The sequence below is a fragment of the Oenanthe melanoleuca genome, chromosome 1 (assembly GCF_029582105.1).
Source record: "Oenanthe melanoleuca isolate GR-GAL-2019-014 chromosome 1, OMel1.0, whole genome shotgun sequence".
NCBI classification, from domain to species: domain Eukaryota; kingdom Metazoa; phylum Chordata; class Aves; order Passeriformes; family Muscicapidae; genus Oenanthe; species Oenanthe melanoleuca.
The window spans coordinates 2,117,231-2,134,180 of record NC_079333.1 but is presented as its reverse complement, the minus strand read 5'-3'; the positions used below and the strand labels follow the sequence as shown (position 1 = coordinate 2,134,180).

At 46.3% G+C, this 16,950-nt stretch overlaps 1 protein-coding gene across 1 annotated transcript in view; it reads left to right on the top strand.

Annotated features, from left to right (window-relative positions):
- Positions 1 to 381: 381 nt before the first annotated feature.
- The window catches only part of ADAMTS5 (ADAM metallopeptidase with thrombospondin type 1 motif 5), a gene marked incomplete at its 5' end in the record, with an annotated part of 36,861 nt that continues 20,292 nt past the window's right edge, over positions 382 to 16,950 (top strand). The window contains 2 exons of the mRNA XM_056506034.1: positions 382 to 1,164; positions 10,810 to 10,942. Of these exons, the coding sequence (XP_056362009.1) occupies positions 382 to 1,164; positions 10,810 to 10,942 (916 nt within the window). The remainder of the gene's footprint in view (positions 1,165 to 10,809; positions 10,943 to 16,950) is intronic.

Sequence of the window (16,950 nt, the reverse complement as noted above, 5' to 3'; positions counted from 1 at the left end):
TTTGCCTCTCTCTATCTCTCTCCTTCCATGTGCTCCCGGCTCTTCCCTGCAGAGAAACACAAAGTTCACACGCGAGCGGCTTTTGTTGACGTTTTTATCTCTCCCACTCACACTTGACTTCGGGAGGGAGAACTTTTTTTCTCTTATTTTTATTTTTTTTATTGTTGCTCCTTTTTATTTTATGTTTTTTTTCCCTTCCCCCGCATCTCTCCTCTCCTTCCCATCCAACTCCGCCGGCCGCCTCTCCCGGGGCCGTGTCCCGTTATTCCCACCACCATCGCCAGCAGCGCGGTCCCCCCGCGCGGCGCCCGGCCGAGGATGCTGCCGGCGCTGCTGTGGCTGCTGCTGGCCGCCCGCGCCGGCCGCGCCGCGCCGCCCGCACCTGCCGAGCCCGGCGCGCCGCCCGCCCGGCCCCCCGCCCCCGGGCCGCCCCGCGGGGCCGTGCGGCGCCTCGACCCGACCTACGCGGGGGGCGGCAGGGCGGGCTACGTGCTCTACGCCGGGGGACAGCGCTTCCTGCTCGACCTGGAGCGCGACGGGCCGCGCTGCCGCTACCGCGGCACGGTGGACGGCAGCCCGCGCTCGCTCGCCGTCTTCAACCTCTGCGGCGGCCTCGACGGCTTCTTCGCCGTGGGCCGCTCCCGCTACACCGTGCGCCCGGCGCGCCGCGCCGCGCGGGGAGAGGCCGGAGCGCGGATCTACGGCGAGGGCCCGGCCCGCGCCCCGCACGTCTTCCGCAGGGAGAGCTTCAGCTTCGAGACGGTGCCGGCCCGCGCCAGCTGCGAGACCCGCGACCCCGCCAGGCCGGCGGCCGGCGACGGGCGGCGGCGGCGGCGGCGGCGCTCCGTGTCCCGGGCCCGGCAGGTGGAGCTGCTGCTGGTGGCCGACGCCTCCATGGTGCGCAAGTACGGGAAGGGGCTGCAGCACTACCTGCTCACCCTGGCCTCCATCGCCTCCCGGCTCTACGCGCACGCCAGCCTGGAGAACCACGTGCGGCTGGCCGTGGTCAAGGTGGTGGCGCTGGGCGACAAGGAGAAGGGCCTGGAGGTCAACAGGAACGCCGCCACCACGCTCAAGAACTTCTGCAAGTGGCAGCACCAGCACAACCGCCTGGACGACGACCACGAGGAGCACTACGATGCCGCCATCCTCTTCACCCGCGAGGTAGGCACGGCCCTGGCCATCGGCGTTGCCCTGGCCACCGGAATGGCTCTGGCTATCGGAATGGCTCTGGCTATCGGAATGGCCCTGGCTATCGGAATGGCCCTGGCCACCGGAATGGCTCTGGCTATCGGAATGGCCCTGGCTATCGGAATGGCCCTGGCTATCGACGTGGCCCTGGCTATCGGAATGGCTCTGGCTATCGGCCGTGGCTATCGTCATGGCCCCGGCTATCGGAATGGCCCTGGCTATCGTCATGGCCCTGGCTATCGGCGTGGCCCTGGCTATTGGCGTGGCCCTAGCTATCGGCCCTGGCTATCGGCATGGCCCTAGCCATCGGCAGGCCCTGGCTATTGGCGTGGCCGTGGCTATCGGCCGTGGCTATCGGCATGGCACTGGCTATCGGCAGGCCGTGACAGTGACCAGGTGTCCCTCGAGCGAGGGGCAGCCGCGCTGCTCCGCCCGTGGGTCCGGCCCGGCCGTCCCGGGAGCAGAGCCCCGCACGGCTGCCGGGCACGGCAGAGGGCTGGGATCCGTGCCCTGTGTCCCCTGCCCTGTGCTGTCACCCCGCTGTCACACGGCTGCCGGGCATGGCAGAGGGCTGGGATCCGTGCCCTGTGTCCCCTGCCCTGTGCTGTCACCCCGCTGTCACACCAGCGCTGTGCTGGGACCCCAGCCTGGTGCGGAGGTGAGAGCTTTGACCGTGGGACTCAGCCTAACATCATCCCTGTGTTTGAGACGTGACTGTGCCCTGCCCGTCCCTGTGCGGTGATGTTTAACACCCTCTCTCTGCAGAGGTGGTCCAGTCGGGAAGGGATGATAGCACTTCCTAGCCTAAGTTAGTCCCCAAACAAACCTGCTGGTGGAGAGCACCTTAAGAGTAAAGTCTTGCTTGTGGAGCACCTTGGCCTCTGTTCCCAGCGAGAACAGCTCCACCGCCCTGGAAGGCAGCTTGTGGCTCAGGTGTAGGTGAGTGCAGACGCAGGTAAACAGGGCTGCACAAGCTGCCTGAGCTGGGCTGGTGGCAGGGCTGCAGTCCCTGCCCTGTCCCCCGTGGGTGCCCTGATCAGCTCTGCCTGGGTCTGCTTCTGCTGCCCATGCAGAGCCCGGCCTTGTTGCTCCACGCTGGGTTGTTGATTAATTGCATTGCCAGAGGTCGTTAAGGGACATTGCTCTGGTAGACATGTGGCCGAGTTTATGCAATGAAGTTCTGTAAGAATATCCCTTCAGCGGTTTGGGTTTGGTGTTTTCTTTTTTTCCCTTTCCCCAAGTACGAAAAAAATAACTGCATGACTTTCCGTTCGTTTGAGTTCTCCGGCTTTGCTACATCGGAGGAGCCTGCCAAAAAGGATGCTTTGGATGGTTTGTGGAAGGAGTTGCTCCAGAAGGGGGAAAAAAAGCGCCTGGCTTGCTTTTATAGCTGTAAATAGTTGAAACATTAGGTTCTGTGTCAGGCATCACTTGTACAACAGGAGCCCTTTTTAGCACTTTAAAGCCCATCAGTGCAATTTGCAAGTTTCATTTTTTAATCGCTATGACCTGAATGGAAGCAGGCTACCTAGACTGGGTCAGAATGTTTCTGGGTTTGCTATAAACATCTTTTCTAATGGCTTATTAAGCGTGGGCCAAAATCCATCACTTCTCTTTGAAGAGTGTTTCTCTCTGCCAGTATTCCCACTTATTTTATTTTATTCCCGCTCATTTATGACAATTCAGAAATGCTTAAGGTGGGACTGTGAACCTTAACATCAATTATTAAGTTAATTTGGATTGAGATGGGATGTGACTTTAAAGTGCAGTTGCTTTGCAGATGCTTAGCTTTGCATGGGCATCCTCCTGCCAGAATAAGAGGGTGCTGCTAATCAGTAATTCACAGTTTCAAAGATTCATGAGCTATGCATAGAATTGCCTCTCTGGGATGTAAGTGGTGCATAGAATAAATAAATCACCGCAGTGCCTGTGGTCTCCTGCCACTCTTAAGATGCAAATGTGGCTTGCACTGCTACTCAGGGCTGCTTCATGAGAAAAAAAAGCACAGGCTTGTGTTTCTTGGTTTACATTTTAACAGCTTTAACTCTGGGATTAGCTGCTCGATGCAGTTCAGGACAACTTAATCTGCTTTAATGCTTTGCCGTGTGCACACGGACATTGTTTGGCAGTGTTTGACTGGAGTTTCTTGCTACATGTGTTCATGATGTTCTTTGCAGAGAGTGTGTGTGAGCCCACACGATTTTTATATGCTTACCCTTGAAACGTCAACACGAATCTATTTGCTGCCTGTGGAATGTAAACACGAAAAGGGTTAAAGGATGAAAAAGCAGTGGAGATGTTTCCTGGAGAAAACAGCCCCACTTTGAACTAAAGGAGAGATTTTTTCCAGTTTAGCTTTTCAATGAGAGTGGCAGCAGTTGGCAGGAGAACACCACTTTTACAACTCTGTTTTGGATGGATGAAGTTGGTTGCTAAGCTACAAGACGCCGAGCCGTGGCTGCGTGTTTTGATGGGCTCTGAATATCGTCATGCTGATTTCTGAACATCCAGATGTCTCTTTCTGAGTGCCTTGGCTTTCAGGCTTTGGGCAAACACATGATCCATCGTTGTTTACTAACTCAGGCCACCTTGAGCTTCGTGTCTCTCCGTCAACAGAATAATATTTGCAGATGGTTTGTCAGCTGAATGCATGGCCTCAGCTGTATGGAATTGGTTTTGTGTAGATACAATCTGCATTGTGCGTGGCTGGTGCCATACAAATCCCCAATATAATAATTACCTTTGTTCCAGAGTGACATTTGATTGGATGTTATTTTTTTACACCAAAAGAGGGCTTTATTTGAGTTCCTTATAAAGGAAGAATCCTGACGGAATTCAGGAGTGTTGCTTCATCCTCTTCGGTTGTCTTTACTTCTTTAAAGATAAACTGTTGGTAGAGTTGGTAAAGATAACTGTTGGTAGAGTGAGAGTGCATTGGCAGCTCTCCTTTATTATATTAGTAGTGGTTCACATCATATTATATAAGTTCAAATTATGGTTGTCATCATCATAATTCATACTAGGAAGTATTTCCTATGGTAAAAAAAAAGAAGGAAATTCACTGACAATGAGTTAAAACAGCTACTTACTTCTGGTCATAATCTGTATTTAATTGGATAAGGGCTTTAAAGCAATTATCCTGCAGATCATGTTAAATCAATATGAACATTAATTCAGTTTGGGGTGATAGAGGCAGCATCTTAAAGCTGTGTGTAGGCTTTGTGTTGCTTATCACTGATGGCAAGAGTCCATTAGATGCAATGGGTCCTGTGTTTACTCTGTAAATGCAAGGAGCCCTAGAGTTACATGTCTGGCCATTGTAAAAACCTTCAGTGGACACAGAAATTATCTGTCACTAAATACTGGGTTCCACAGTAGTTATTTAAATCTGATAATGAGAAGTGTATTTTCTCAGTGGTCACATTTTGACCCATGAGGAGCAGGATAAGGCATGACACAGGTCTGACTTGACAGTAAGAAAACATGATAATTATCTGATATTTCTAAATTTCCTCAAGGCAGCTTGACCATAACAGCCTTAGAGAGTACTTGGGTCCCCTGCTATTGGGCTACCTTGTGGTTGAGTCCTTGGCAGCAGCTGTAAATCTTGGGGCCACATGGGTCCTAGAGCATCCTCCCTGGAATATGGGGTGCAAGGATGCAGCTCTGGTGGCCAGGTGAGGTCTCCACCCCACAGAGAAGTGACTGTGTGGTGGGGAGGAGGAAGAGCTTGCAAAGCCCTTTCTCCCTGGAGATGAAATCACTTGTTCTCAGTGGCAGTGAAGTCAACAGAAAATTGAGAGTTTATTCTGTTTCAGCCTTTTTTTTATAGCAAACAGTTTGCAGAAGCTGGAAGCAGATTATCTTCAGATTTTTATGGGTGCAACAAAACACTTGCCAGATTATTTGTCACAGCAAAATAGATTAGATGGGCCTTGCAAACTGCAGTTGAACTCACACTGTTCTTTTTCTGAGGTCCATCCTTCTCTGCAATTATCCTCTAGAATTCATCCAGTCTATTTCATTAGTGGCCCTTAGTTAAATTTCAAGTGAACTACTGAATGCATTTGGACAAAATCCAGCTCTCTTCCTTTCCCCCCAGTTCTGAATCATCTGAAGATTAAAATAGATGTTTCTCACAGTAGATGCAGACATTAGGAGCAAGAAAAGAAGTCCTAAGTGCTTGTTAGCATCATCTGTGATAGTGCCATCATGCCTGGCTCGAGCAGAGGGTTCATGCTAGAGCCAAAGGCCACTGTCCTGCCTTTTTCTGCACAGTAATTATATGGGGCTGGTGTGTTTGATTTAGTTTAACTGTCCATCTGGCAGTGCTGTTGAAATTTAACAGCAAGCTTTGTATTATCTCAGCTCTGTAGATGATAATTTCATTGCATGGAGCACATGCTTTCTTTGGCTCTACTACTTTCTTTTTCTTTTTTTTTTCTTTTTCCCTGTTATCATCTTCCAACAATTATTATCCCCTAGTAGTAAAACAAGTCACTGTACCAATGGTCGGTAGAATAGATTTCACTGTTAGTTATTTTTACTGTGAAGGAGTTGTAGTGTGATGTGTATACCAGTTTCATAGTGTTTTCACCAACTTTCTTGCACATCTTATACATTTAAATAATGTCTCTAGGGAAAACAAAGTGGGACATAACTGACAGAGAAGAAGTTGGATTCACCCTGATCTGGAGGGATGCTGTGGAGTTTCCCCACAAAGGAACTGTAGCTTAGGCAGGTTAAATCACATGTTTTTACTTGGTCATCAGTCACCAGTTTCATAACAGAAACTTCTCCCCCCCATGCAGATTCCAAATGATTTATGTGCATTGTGTCAATATTTTGAATAACCTGTAGTTTACTGTGGTTTGTTTTTTTGGTTTGTTTTTTTTTAGCTAAGCTACCGGAGAAATATATTTGGGGTTTTTTGGTAGATATGGTATGTATCACCATTGTGGTTTTCCTCAGAAGGTGACCAGGCTTTGGCCACCCTCTCAAAATGTGACCAGGAGAGGACAGAGCAGTGACCCAGTGAGTCTTTCCTCAGCCAGAATCCCTTCTGCTTGTGTGACCATTACTTTTTGAAACCATGTGTGCTGTTCCACCTTGCTGTGACATGAGTGGAAGTTCACCCCCTTTGCAGAGGAGCTCTGGGAGGGTGTGTGTGTGTGTTCCTGACACCAGCTCAGCCCAGCCTCCCTGCCCAGCCCTGCAGTGGGAGCTGCTGCAGGAGGTGGAAAGTCCTGCTTAATTCCTTCCTCTGCTTCAGGGCTGTTAGGTCTGTATGCCCACCTCCCAGGAGAGGTCCTTAACCAGGAGGTTGTAAGCTGTTCCAGGTGTTAAGGAAACTTTCCACCCCTCTGACCAAAGGTCTGTCACTGTTTAGTGAGTAATTCATGTGGTGAGAACGAGAGGAATGGTGACCTGGAGCTGAGTGGAGCGCAGGGCTTGGAGCGAGGTGGTCTGGGTTCCTCAGGCATGGACAGGAGGCTGTTTCTGTGATTTATCACAGGCTGTTCAGTGGGAAAGGAGAAGGATGAGCAGTAGGAACCAAAAATTGGATCCCTTCACTGCCTGCACTTCAGCTGCAGCCTGGGCCAGAGAAACCTTGGGCTGGGGGCTGCTCCAGGAGGAGCCACAGCTCCCTGTGTGCATGGCAGGAGCCTGGTGTAGACCATACAGTCCTAAAAAATGTGCTTCTAGTTGGCAGGAACATGTAGCTGGATCACATTCTTACTGGGAAGAGGCTCTAGCTGATGAGCTGCTGCAAAGGGAACAGGAGAGCAGGTGAGCAGAACTGTGAAAGTTTTAGCTGTGCTTCTCTGTAGGCTCGGCTTCCTTCAGGGCAAAGGTGGAGAAACATGAAACATCTGAACCCCAATAAGCAAAGTGCCCAACTGTTCCAGACTGTGGCACTTTGGGGCCCACAGGATCCAAACTGCAAGCCCTGTGGGGGGCAGATAACTCAGAAGACCTGAGGAGCTGTTCTTCTGCCCTTAAATCCCACCTATCTCCACGTTGGTGCTCACATCATGTTTTGGATCTGGTCAGCGGGCTCTGACCTAATACCAGGTTTCACTAAACAGTTTATTCTTGTTTTGAAACATATTGTAGAGCACATTTCAGGTGAAATAAACTCCCTGCTCCATCCAGGACATGGTGACAGTTATCTCCCTTCACAACAAGGCCATGTACACATGGCAGCCAGCCAGCTGCTCCTGATGGATCTGGAATGCCAAGAAAACTTGGCCTCTAATGAGCTGTCTAATTAACTACTAGACTTGTGATGTACAGCTTAGTTTTACTAAGCCATTCCTTTGCCAAAACTTAAGCCTTAACATCTCTTGCCTCCTGCATAGCAAATGCATTTACTTGTCATTCTTCTGTTTTGAAACTTCTGTAAAGCAGCTCAAGGACCATGCTGCTTTCCTTCTTTAGAAATATCAAAAAACATTCTTTAAGGCTTCTGCCACTGTTTCAAAGCAATTGAGCATCCAGATGTGAGTAGCTGATTAACTTTCTAATAGAAGCAAAAAAACCACAGAGTGAAATAATCATTGGAAACGGATTTTATGTATCATGAGTCCCCTCTTGCCTCATGCTTTAGCTGGAGTATGAAAAGTTGGGGCTGCCCACATAGATTTTTTAAGATTGCATCATTACATTGAAGCTTGTTTTTAACAAAAAATTAAAATATTTTCCAGGGAAAGAAAATATTCTACTGTACTCTCAGAAAGTTTGCTTCATTAAAGTAGAAGACTGCTTTCCAGGACTGCCCAGGAAAGCACAAAAACAAATGAAACTTGATTCTGGTAATGAATAATCCATAGCCAGTGTTTGATGGCTAAGCAGGCATGATTTTCAGTAACATCACTTGCAGTCAGGTTTTATGGAAGCTGGTATTGTTGAATTGGCCCAAAAGCAAACTTTTCAGAATATTTGTCTCAGAGAAACCACTTATAGGCTGCAGTTCTGTTTTTAGTATATACTATCAATAGGAATAGATTCCAGTTCAAATCATGCAGAGGCAGGAGAAGCACAGAAGTGAGTGACACAATGACAACATAGAGGAGCCCTCAGTAATCTGCCTAAATGATTATTGATAATGTCAGCCTTAGCTGAATATGAGCATCCTCAGGCAGTCACCAAGGGCTGGAATTGGCAGGGAAACCCAGGATGCTGAATCCATGCTGTGCTGGAAGCACAGCCATGGCATGCCCTGCTCTAGCAGCAGATGGACAACCCACAGACATCCCCATAACAGCTTCTTACAAAGCAGCTGATACCACAAAATATTTCCTGTCCTTGTTTCCAGAATCCTGTACAACCCCTCTGCTGCTTCCCAGCTGGGATTTGGCTGCAGGATCCCACACTGACTGCTGGGAGGCTGCAGGGAGGTGGCCAGAGGGCTGCTGAGGGAGCAGGGCTTTGCTGTAGCACTGGCCACCACTTTGTGACACAGGGTGGGCACTCTCCTTTCTGGGGATGGCTGGTCCCACAGCATTGAGAACACCTGCTTGTCCATGGGGAGTTGGAGGAGCTGGGTGATTTTACATCTTTCCTGCTGTGGGATTTTCTAGGACCAGCCTCTGGTGCAGCCCTGATACCTAGGGAAGACTTTGTAATGCAATCCTTTGCACAGCTCTTGAAATGCTGGGGTGAGATGATGGTTCTGTGCTCCATACATCCCATCAGAATTAGCTCTACAGAAGCTTACAAGATTGCCTGCTTAGAAAAGTTCTGGTTTTTGGTTATATTTGTGTCATCAAGCCTGGTGAATCACTCTGAAATCTGGCTGTGCCTGCTGGTGTAAATTCCCAGCATATCTTCTTGTGTGCAAATAGGAGTAAATCCTGAGTGGCATGAGGCATCTGGGTGCTGATACCACTGTGCCCACGCTGGGAGCAGCACTGATGTCAGTACCTATGTAATAATGACACTCAGCAAAGACTGAGTGACATAGAATCTGCCTGCAGAGACAAAGCCTGAATTAATGCAGTTTATACTGTTTTGGCACTGTCAGCCTGTCTAGCCCTCCTCCAGCAAGCTGCTTTCTGTCTGATTTATGTGGTTTTTGGTACTCTGTAAAAATTTCAGTTCAGCTGCTGGTGTGGATTCAGATCACATTGCTCTGTCACAGAATCACAGGGTCAGTTATGCTGGAAATGATCTCTGAGATCACTGAGTCCATCCTATGAGTGACCACCACCTCTCTGGGCAGCCCTTTCCAATATCTAATCACCCTCTCTCTGAAGAAATTCTTCCTAATGTCCAATCTGAACTTCAAGCTTAAGACTGTCTCTTCTTGTCCCATTCATAGTTTGCTGGAAGTCAGAACTGAACCTGAAATTTCTCCTCCATATATGTAATACTGCTTTGTGTTTGTAGCTTGAAAAATTTCTCTGTTGGGGGAAAAAACCCCTTTTCTTCTTCTTTTTTTTTTTTTTTTTTTTTTTTTGTATTTTTAAAGAGATGCTCTGTCATAGTATCTGTGCACTCAGTGTGGTTTTCTTTGACTTCAGCGAGATTTGAATCCTGTGCATTTCCAAGTTTGCCTAACCTGTCATAATCAGTGAACACTGCTGCTCTGAAGCCTCCTACAAGGTGTCTCTTACTCAGATGGATTAATCATGAAAGGCTTCATAAAAGGAAGTTCTTGTAGAAAGAGATATGAAGGGAAGAAGAGAATCTTGAAAATGAAGGGAGGAAAGTGCTCTTTGATCATTTTGATAATAACATTTGTCATGCCTTGAAAATGATAATTTCATTCAAGCACAGTGAAGTGTTTAAGTGTTCCAAATAGCATGGCCCCTGCTTTTCCTTCTCATCCAAAAAATGTGTATATATGCACATTCACACTAATATTCTTCCCTCTGCTTCAACAGCAGCATGGAGGAATTACTGCTGGTGATAAAACACAATGTCTGACCAAAGCTGAAAGACAGAACCTGATGCTACCTGCATGGTTTTCAGAAACATCCCATATCTACATGTGGGAGAAGTGGTTAAGTTGTTGGGATGTTGCACTTTCTCATATCAGTGGCTCTCAGCAATCTCTGAGAATTGCTAAATACTTGGAATGTTATTGGGTAACACACTGTTAATTGTACTGCTTGACAGATGTGGAATGAAGTTGCATATGTAACAATCTCATTTCTGTTAAGTGAGAGTGTAGCATTGGCTTCAGAAAAAAAATATGATCTCTGGTTCAGGGACTGATCAGGAAACTGAAGCTTTCTCTGTGCCTTTGTTTACCTTCTGTAAATAAAGAGAATTTTCTGGTTTTATTGTCAATGAGGAAATTCTTCCACAGCATGTTTTCAGTGCCTACCTCAATGCAAGTGTGAACATCACAGAAATACAAATTTACCTAACAGCAATTAGCTGCAGAACATATCCAAACCTGTTAAAGTCCATTCAAATAGTCCCACTGGCCTTAGCAGGGATTGCCTTGCTGAGCTTTTACCATCTTAACTGGAGCTTCACACTGCCATGTTCATCCAGCTCCAGCCATTGGCAGAGGCGACTTTAACCGGTTGTTTCCGGGTGTAAAAATCCATTGTAACCGTTTTTCTTCTTTTTCTTTTTGTTTTTCCCTCTCCCCTTGCCGGGCAGGATTTATGTGGGCACCATTCCTGTGACACCCTGGGGATGGCAGACGTTGGGACCATCTGCTCCCCCGAGCGCAGCTGCGCGGTGATCGAGGACGACGGGCTGCACGCCGCCTTCACCGTGGCTCACGAGATCGGTATGCACTGCCCTTCTGTTCCCCTGCCAAGCCAAACATCCCAGCAGCTGCAGCAGCAGCCAAAACACCCCACAATTAATTCCAGATTTCCCCCGGCCCCAGCCCCGCCTGGGGATTAGGGCTGTGTACATCTGCACTTGAGGGTTAACTAATAAGGGATCAGAAGGCAGGGGAAGGAGCACAGTAGGTGTTTCCTCCCTGACAGTGCCTTTCCAAGCAGCAGTGGAAGTGAAAATTCAAAGGCTGCTGCTACTGCCCAGAGATGTCAGTGCATGGCCCTCCTGAGAAAGCTTTTGGCCCATCTGTTGTCATTTGCATGCACTTGTTTATTGGAAAATAAGTCACATTTTTCAGCTTGTTGCATGCGCTGCTCTTAGGAAGGAAAAACCCAAAATAATTCTAGTGTCCTTGTAAGTGTAAGGACATTTATGAATCCTGTAATAAGTGAAATAGTATAAAGGATTGGTCACAAAACCTGCTTAGCTTTGTTTCAGTTTCCACCTCAGTGGACAGTAATTAAGTTAGGAGCCTTGCAAGTGCCCTTCAGAAGGGTTTAAGCTAGAATTAGTGACAAAAGAAAGTTTGTGTTCTGGGATATTACTTCTGTCATGATATATCCCTTCAAGACAGACTGCTGCCATTTTGGTTGTGTTTAATTTACTGATGTCTTGTGAACTGTGTTCACTGGAAATACATTTGCTATGAGGGCTGTTCACTTTGGGGAGTGAACAGCAATTTGAGAGTGGAGAATGTTCTTTTTTTTCTTCTTCTAAAAAAATATTCTTGGAAGGAAATAACAAGGAAAGGAGAACTTTCACAGAGAGCCAGCTGCTGAATTGCCTTATACCTCGTGCCAAACCAAAGTAAAGTTTGCTTTGGGAATATCATTACAGTGGTTCCATTTTCAAGGAGCTTGCAGGTAGAGTTTGAGATCTGAGCGCCTTACACATATGGCTGAGGAAACAGAGGTCACTAAGGGTGGAAAATGACCTGACTCTTCAGTGACAAGTGATCTTAAACCTGCTCCTCTTACAGCTCTGCAAAGGAATTCCATCTGGAGTGGCTGGAGAAGGGATCAGGCTTTGCATGAAAACATGGAATACAGTGGCAGGATGAGTCCCCAAAGCAGAAATTTTAATTCAGTAAGCAATAATGTCACAGTAAAAGAAAAAGTCCTTTGGAATCACTAATTGAGTGCCTTTAGAGAGAGCTACAGCAGTGTGGAAAGACAGATTGACATGGGATGTGGATGTGGGTGCTGTGAATGAGCCATCACAAACCTGGGATGTGTTAAATGGCAAACAGCCTGTCAGCCAGAGCCAGGGTGCTGGGGACACTGCTTGTGTCCCTTGCACCCAGAGGTGATGTCTCTGCTGAGGGTCAGAGGGTAGGGTTGGGTGAGGAGCTCTCTTGTTGATGGATGAAGAGGAGAGCAATGTCTTCCCTGCCCTTTTATCAGCAGTAAATACATTTTTAGGTAGATTAAAAATGAAACAACACAGATCAGTAAAGACAGGGATGAGTGGCAAACGTTCACATTGTTACCTTGAATTCCACACAGAGAAAGTATCAGCAAAAGTGAATTATTTTTAGTGACCTAGAAGCACATTTTGGAAAAAGGCCATTTTCATACCTAGGCATTTACAGGAATCTCTGAAAACTATAATTTTCAATGTAAAAAAGGCATGAATTGAAATGAATAAATAAGAACCCTAATGGACATAAAACCTCTAGTCTGAGGCTGTTTAAAATAACATCCTCTTTTTTTCTCCTCCTCACCAGAAGTTTTTAAGAAAGGAGGGGTGTCAAGTCACAGAATGATCTTTGTGTGTGTGGCCTGAAGTGGGAGAAGCTGAGAAGAAAACACAGCTAAAATTGCTTGAGTACTTAAATTAAATCAAAGGTCAAAAAAGGATGAAAAATAAAAGTGTGGCATGGATACCCTTTAGTTAAGCACTTTGGGGAAAACCTTGCTTTATTTTTTTTGGAGACCAGATTTCTTCCTACAATCCAGAAATCTGCAAGTTCCCCTGTCCTGTGGGCAGGGTGTAACTTTAATTTTACAGTGGCTCAGTTCCTCAGTCAGAGGGGATGCTGTGAGCCCCAGATGTTCTTTTCTGTCAGCTGGAAGGTCAGGGTGAGGCACTGAGTGAAGCAGAGTCACCCTCACCAGCTTTTGTGTGTGGGAGCAGATGCAGCATCTTTGACATGGACTTGATCCTCAGAGTGTCCTCACTGTGACTTCCAGGGGGTCTGAACACTCTTGCTTCCCCCCTGAAGGATCCAAGAGCATTTTCCAGGCTTGGATCCTTTCTCTGGAAGGCAGCCAAAGTAACTTGAAGTGCAGCTCAACCCATCAGGAGGATGCACAGCCCAGAGGCTCAGGTTGGACTGGTGCACAGGAAGCCAAAAAGCAGCTTTGCTGCAGAACAAACCTGCTGCTTCTGTTGCCAGGGTTTCTGCCACATCACATGTGAGGTGTTTGCTTTATTTCTTCCAGATAAAGTAGATGGATTTTGTTTTATTTCTTTCAGATAAAATAGATGGATTTTGACCAGTGGTTTTTGAGGGGGAGGGAAGGAATGAGCAGCAATAGGCAAAACCTCCACAGGCATGAATAGATGCAACCAAATTCATGTAGCTGGCAATAAGAGATGGAGATCTTTATATAAAGTTTGATAAGGTAGGACCTGGATCTTGTCCTACTTGTATGTAGGAAAATCAGTAATAGCTTGTCTCCAATGTGGAATGGAAAAAAAAAAGAGGATAATGTAACAAAAAGCCAGAAAGAAACTTGGTAACTTTGAATGTGATCACCCAGTTTCTCCTCAGAGCACAGGGGAGCAGAGCTCATACTATAAATGTTATTTTGAAATCACAGCTTGCCAAGACATCCAGCCACCAACAGTAAATCCATATCTGGTTATTTTCTAGCAGGGGACATGCTGCTGTCAGTTGGGAGTATGTAGGCATGCTCCAAGCCTTAGTTGTCAGCAGTCTATTGTCTGCAAAAAAAAATGTTTCCTTGCTTCATGCATTTCCCTGTCTCTTGGAGACATGTGGAGGAGAGCATTAAAGAGCCTGAGATTCCTGATAATCTCAACAGTTATTTAATGGTTTTCATAGGGCAGCACTACATTGCTTCTCCATGTATCCCTTAGTAAAATAACCATCAGGAAGCAAAAAACAATGAGATTTGCACTAATGCTCTGGACTTTTGGATCACAGATTTGTTACTTTGACAGTGCTGAATTAGAAACAAGTGAAGATCAGTGTGATCCAGCATCAGCAACAGGCACAGTCACCAGTTGGAATGACATTGGACATATTTTGTGATGGGATACATCCATGTTTTGCAGCCTGGTGCTGTGTTTGGAGGTACAGTCATGGGCAGAAGTTTGTGCTGGAATCCCACTGTGCTTTGGCACAGCCATGCCACCACCCTAAACAGTTTGCCATCCACAAAAGCAAAGTGAGAAGAGTTCAAGGGGATCTGAGTGGAGCTACTGCTTGTTTTATCAATAGGAAATTTCCCCAAATCACAAAGGGAATCCCAGGGAAAGCCAAGAATTCAACTTGAGTTTTGATCTAGAGTCTCCTGGGTTTTGATCTAGTCCTTAAATACAAAAGCAGCCTTCAAGCAGGCTCCATTTCAGCTCAGTGGGAGTTACATGGGTCTAACAGCTTAAATTAAATCTATCTTTGTTCTTTCCATCAATCTTGAGAAATTTAATTTTTTAAAAAGAGGCAATACAGCCTTTTTTCTCAGTGATAATGTTCATTTGACCTTTTGCAATGTTTCTACTCCTCTGTTACACAAACACTCTGGCATGCAATTACTCCTTCTGTCCTCCTGAGTAATATGGTTTACTGATGTTCTTTCCAAGGATTTTATTTTTAGGCTATAGCTGTAGCATTGCTACGTGGAACTAATTAAACCTTTGTTCATTAGTTTCCTTTTATCTTTCACATGTGACTTTGGGGGAGGGAAGGCCAAAGGGTGGGATAAAAGCAGCCTTCAAATATGTTCAAAAAATTGCTGCAAAAATTTGCATAATAAATCATTCCCCATGTCCACCTGGGACAGCACAAGGGGTAATGGCCTGAAGTTGCAGCAGGGGAGATTTGCTTTAAGGATTAGCCAAAATCATCACAGCAGGACAGTTGAGGGCAGGACTGAAGTGCTTGGGGAGGTTTGGAGGTTCACAGGAGCCAGCTGGCTAAAGCAGCTGTGGCTCAGGGGATGCTGATGCTACCCCAGGGCAGAGGGATGCACAGGATGCCTTTTCAAGGTCTCTGCTCAGCATCATTTTCTGTGGTTCTGAGGAGTTATCACAACATCCTTCACAGCTGGGCTGTGTAATGCCTGAAGCCAAGGGACTGCACAGAAACTAAAACTAGGAAATCATGGAATGCTTTGGTTTGGAAGGGACCTTAAAAATGGTCCAGTTCCTCCCCCTGCCATGGGCAGGGACACCTTCCACAATTGCAGGTTGCTTCAAGCTGGCCTTGGGCACTTGCAGGGACTGGGCAGCCACAGCTTTTCTGTGCCAGGGCCTCACCACCCTCACAGCCAGGAATTCTCTTCATATATGAAATGATGAGTTTGATACCAAATCTTTTCCAGCATGGCATCATTCTGAGACCTCTGTCACCACTGAGGACAAAAGTGTCACAAGTACCATCAGCAAAATGTATTGGAGAGCATAATTTTCAGTAAAAAAGCCATTTTAGCAGTGAGGTACTGCTCCTGGCATCCCTGCTCACGTGGTTCACTGAAGGACATCAGAATTCCATGAGCTCTGAGTGGATTGGAGCTGTTTATTGAGAGCCTGAGCTGTGTTTGAGCTGCAAGCCACTGAGGAAGGAATGCCTTGTCTAACTTACAGCAAACTCTGATCCTGACTTCTTCAGTAACAAATGAAACTGAGAACAACGTGTGTGATACTTAAAGGAGTCTTTTGATGTCCCTAGAAGAGTCAAAAAATCCTCCCACTCCCTGTTTTACCACATGCAATCATTTTGTGTACACTCAGAAGTAACTAAATGCAGCAATCTTTTCTTTGCCATGTTCTGCTGAACATGCAGCCCTTTGATTTCGAGGCTGTCAAGATAAAGCAGATAAAGAGAAGCTTCAGACCTGACAGCTACAAATCTCCTGGAGCCTTTCATTTCAAGGGGGATACATTGCCAAGGGCACAGAGCCTCACAGCCACATGAGAAAAACAGTGGAGGTTGTGAGTCTCATATTATGTTTCCTTCAGGACTGATGAAGTTTAGGCAAATATCCAGGTAATCATAATTAGGCAGATTTGCTTTTTTTAAGCAACACAAAAACCAGAGAGTACACTCATCCAAGTCTTCTCTGCTGACATACATCAGGAAAATTGCTTGATTCCTCCTCTTTGAACCTTTTTTCAAAGTTCTGTCTTGACTTCTGCTTGCAAAAGCTCTCAAATTAAGCTTTCATGAACATACCCCTTTTGATTAAGAGAAAAGGTGGGCAGACAAAGCTAAGCCTTCACAAAAGCTGAAGGTGGGGCAGAAAATTAAGCTCATGCCTCAGAAAGCAAACATCAGCTGTCTAAAAGGTTGCTGGTTAAGATTTTGAATAAAAATTCTTGGCTTGCCCAGCAATATTTTTATTAATTTGTAAAGTTATATAAAATATATAATCATTCCACCTGCAGCAGACATGGTGCTTAAAGCAAACTGTAAAACTTCGTGTTTTGCCTAATATTTCACAGCAGTCATTATCAGAAATATGTTATGGACCTGGTTTAGAGGTGGATTTGGCAGTGTTAGGTTTATGGTTGTGCTCAATGGTCTTTTCCAAGCAAGCTAAGTGATCTCTGATTTTATGATACTAAAAGAAGTTCTGGGCCTCCAGGGTAAAGTAGGGATTGCATTCCTCCTTGGCAGGTAGATAATACCAATACAATAATGTTGTTTTTGTGGAGGGAGACTTCTGGTGCAGCACAATGCCATTTTTACATTCTTGCACTGTG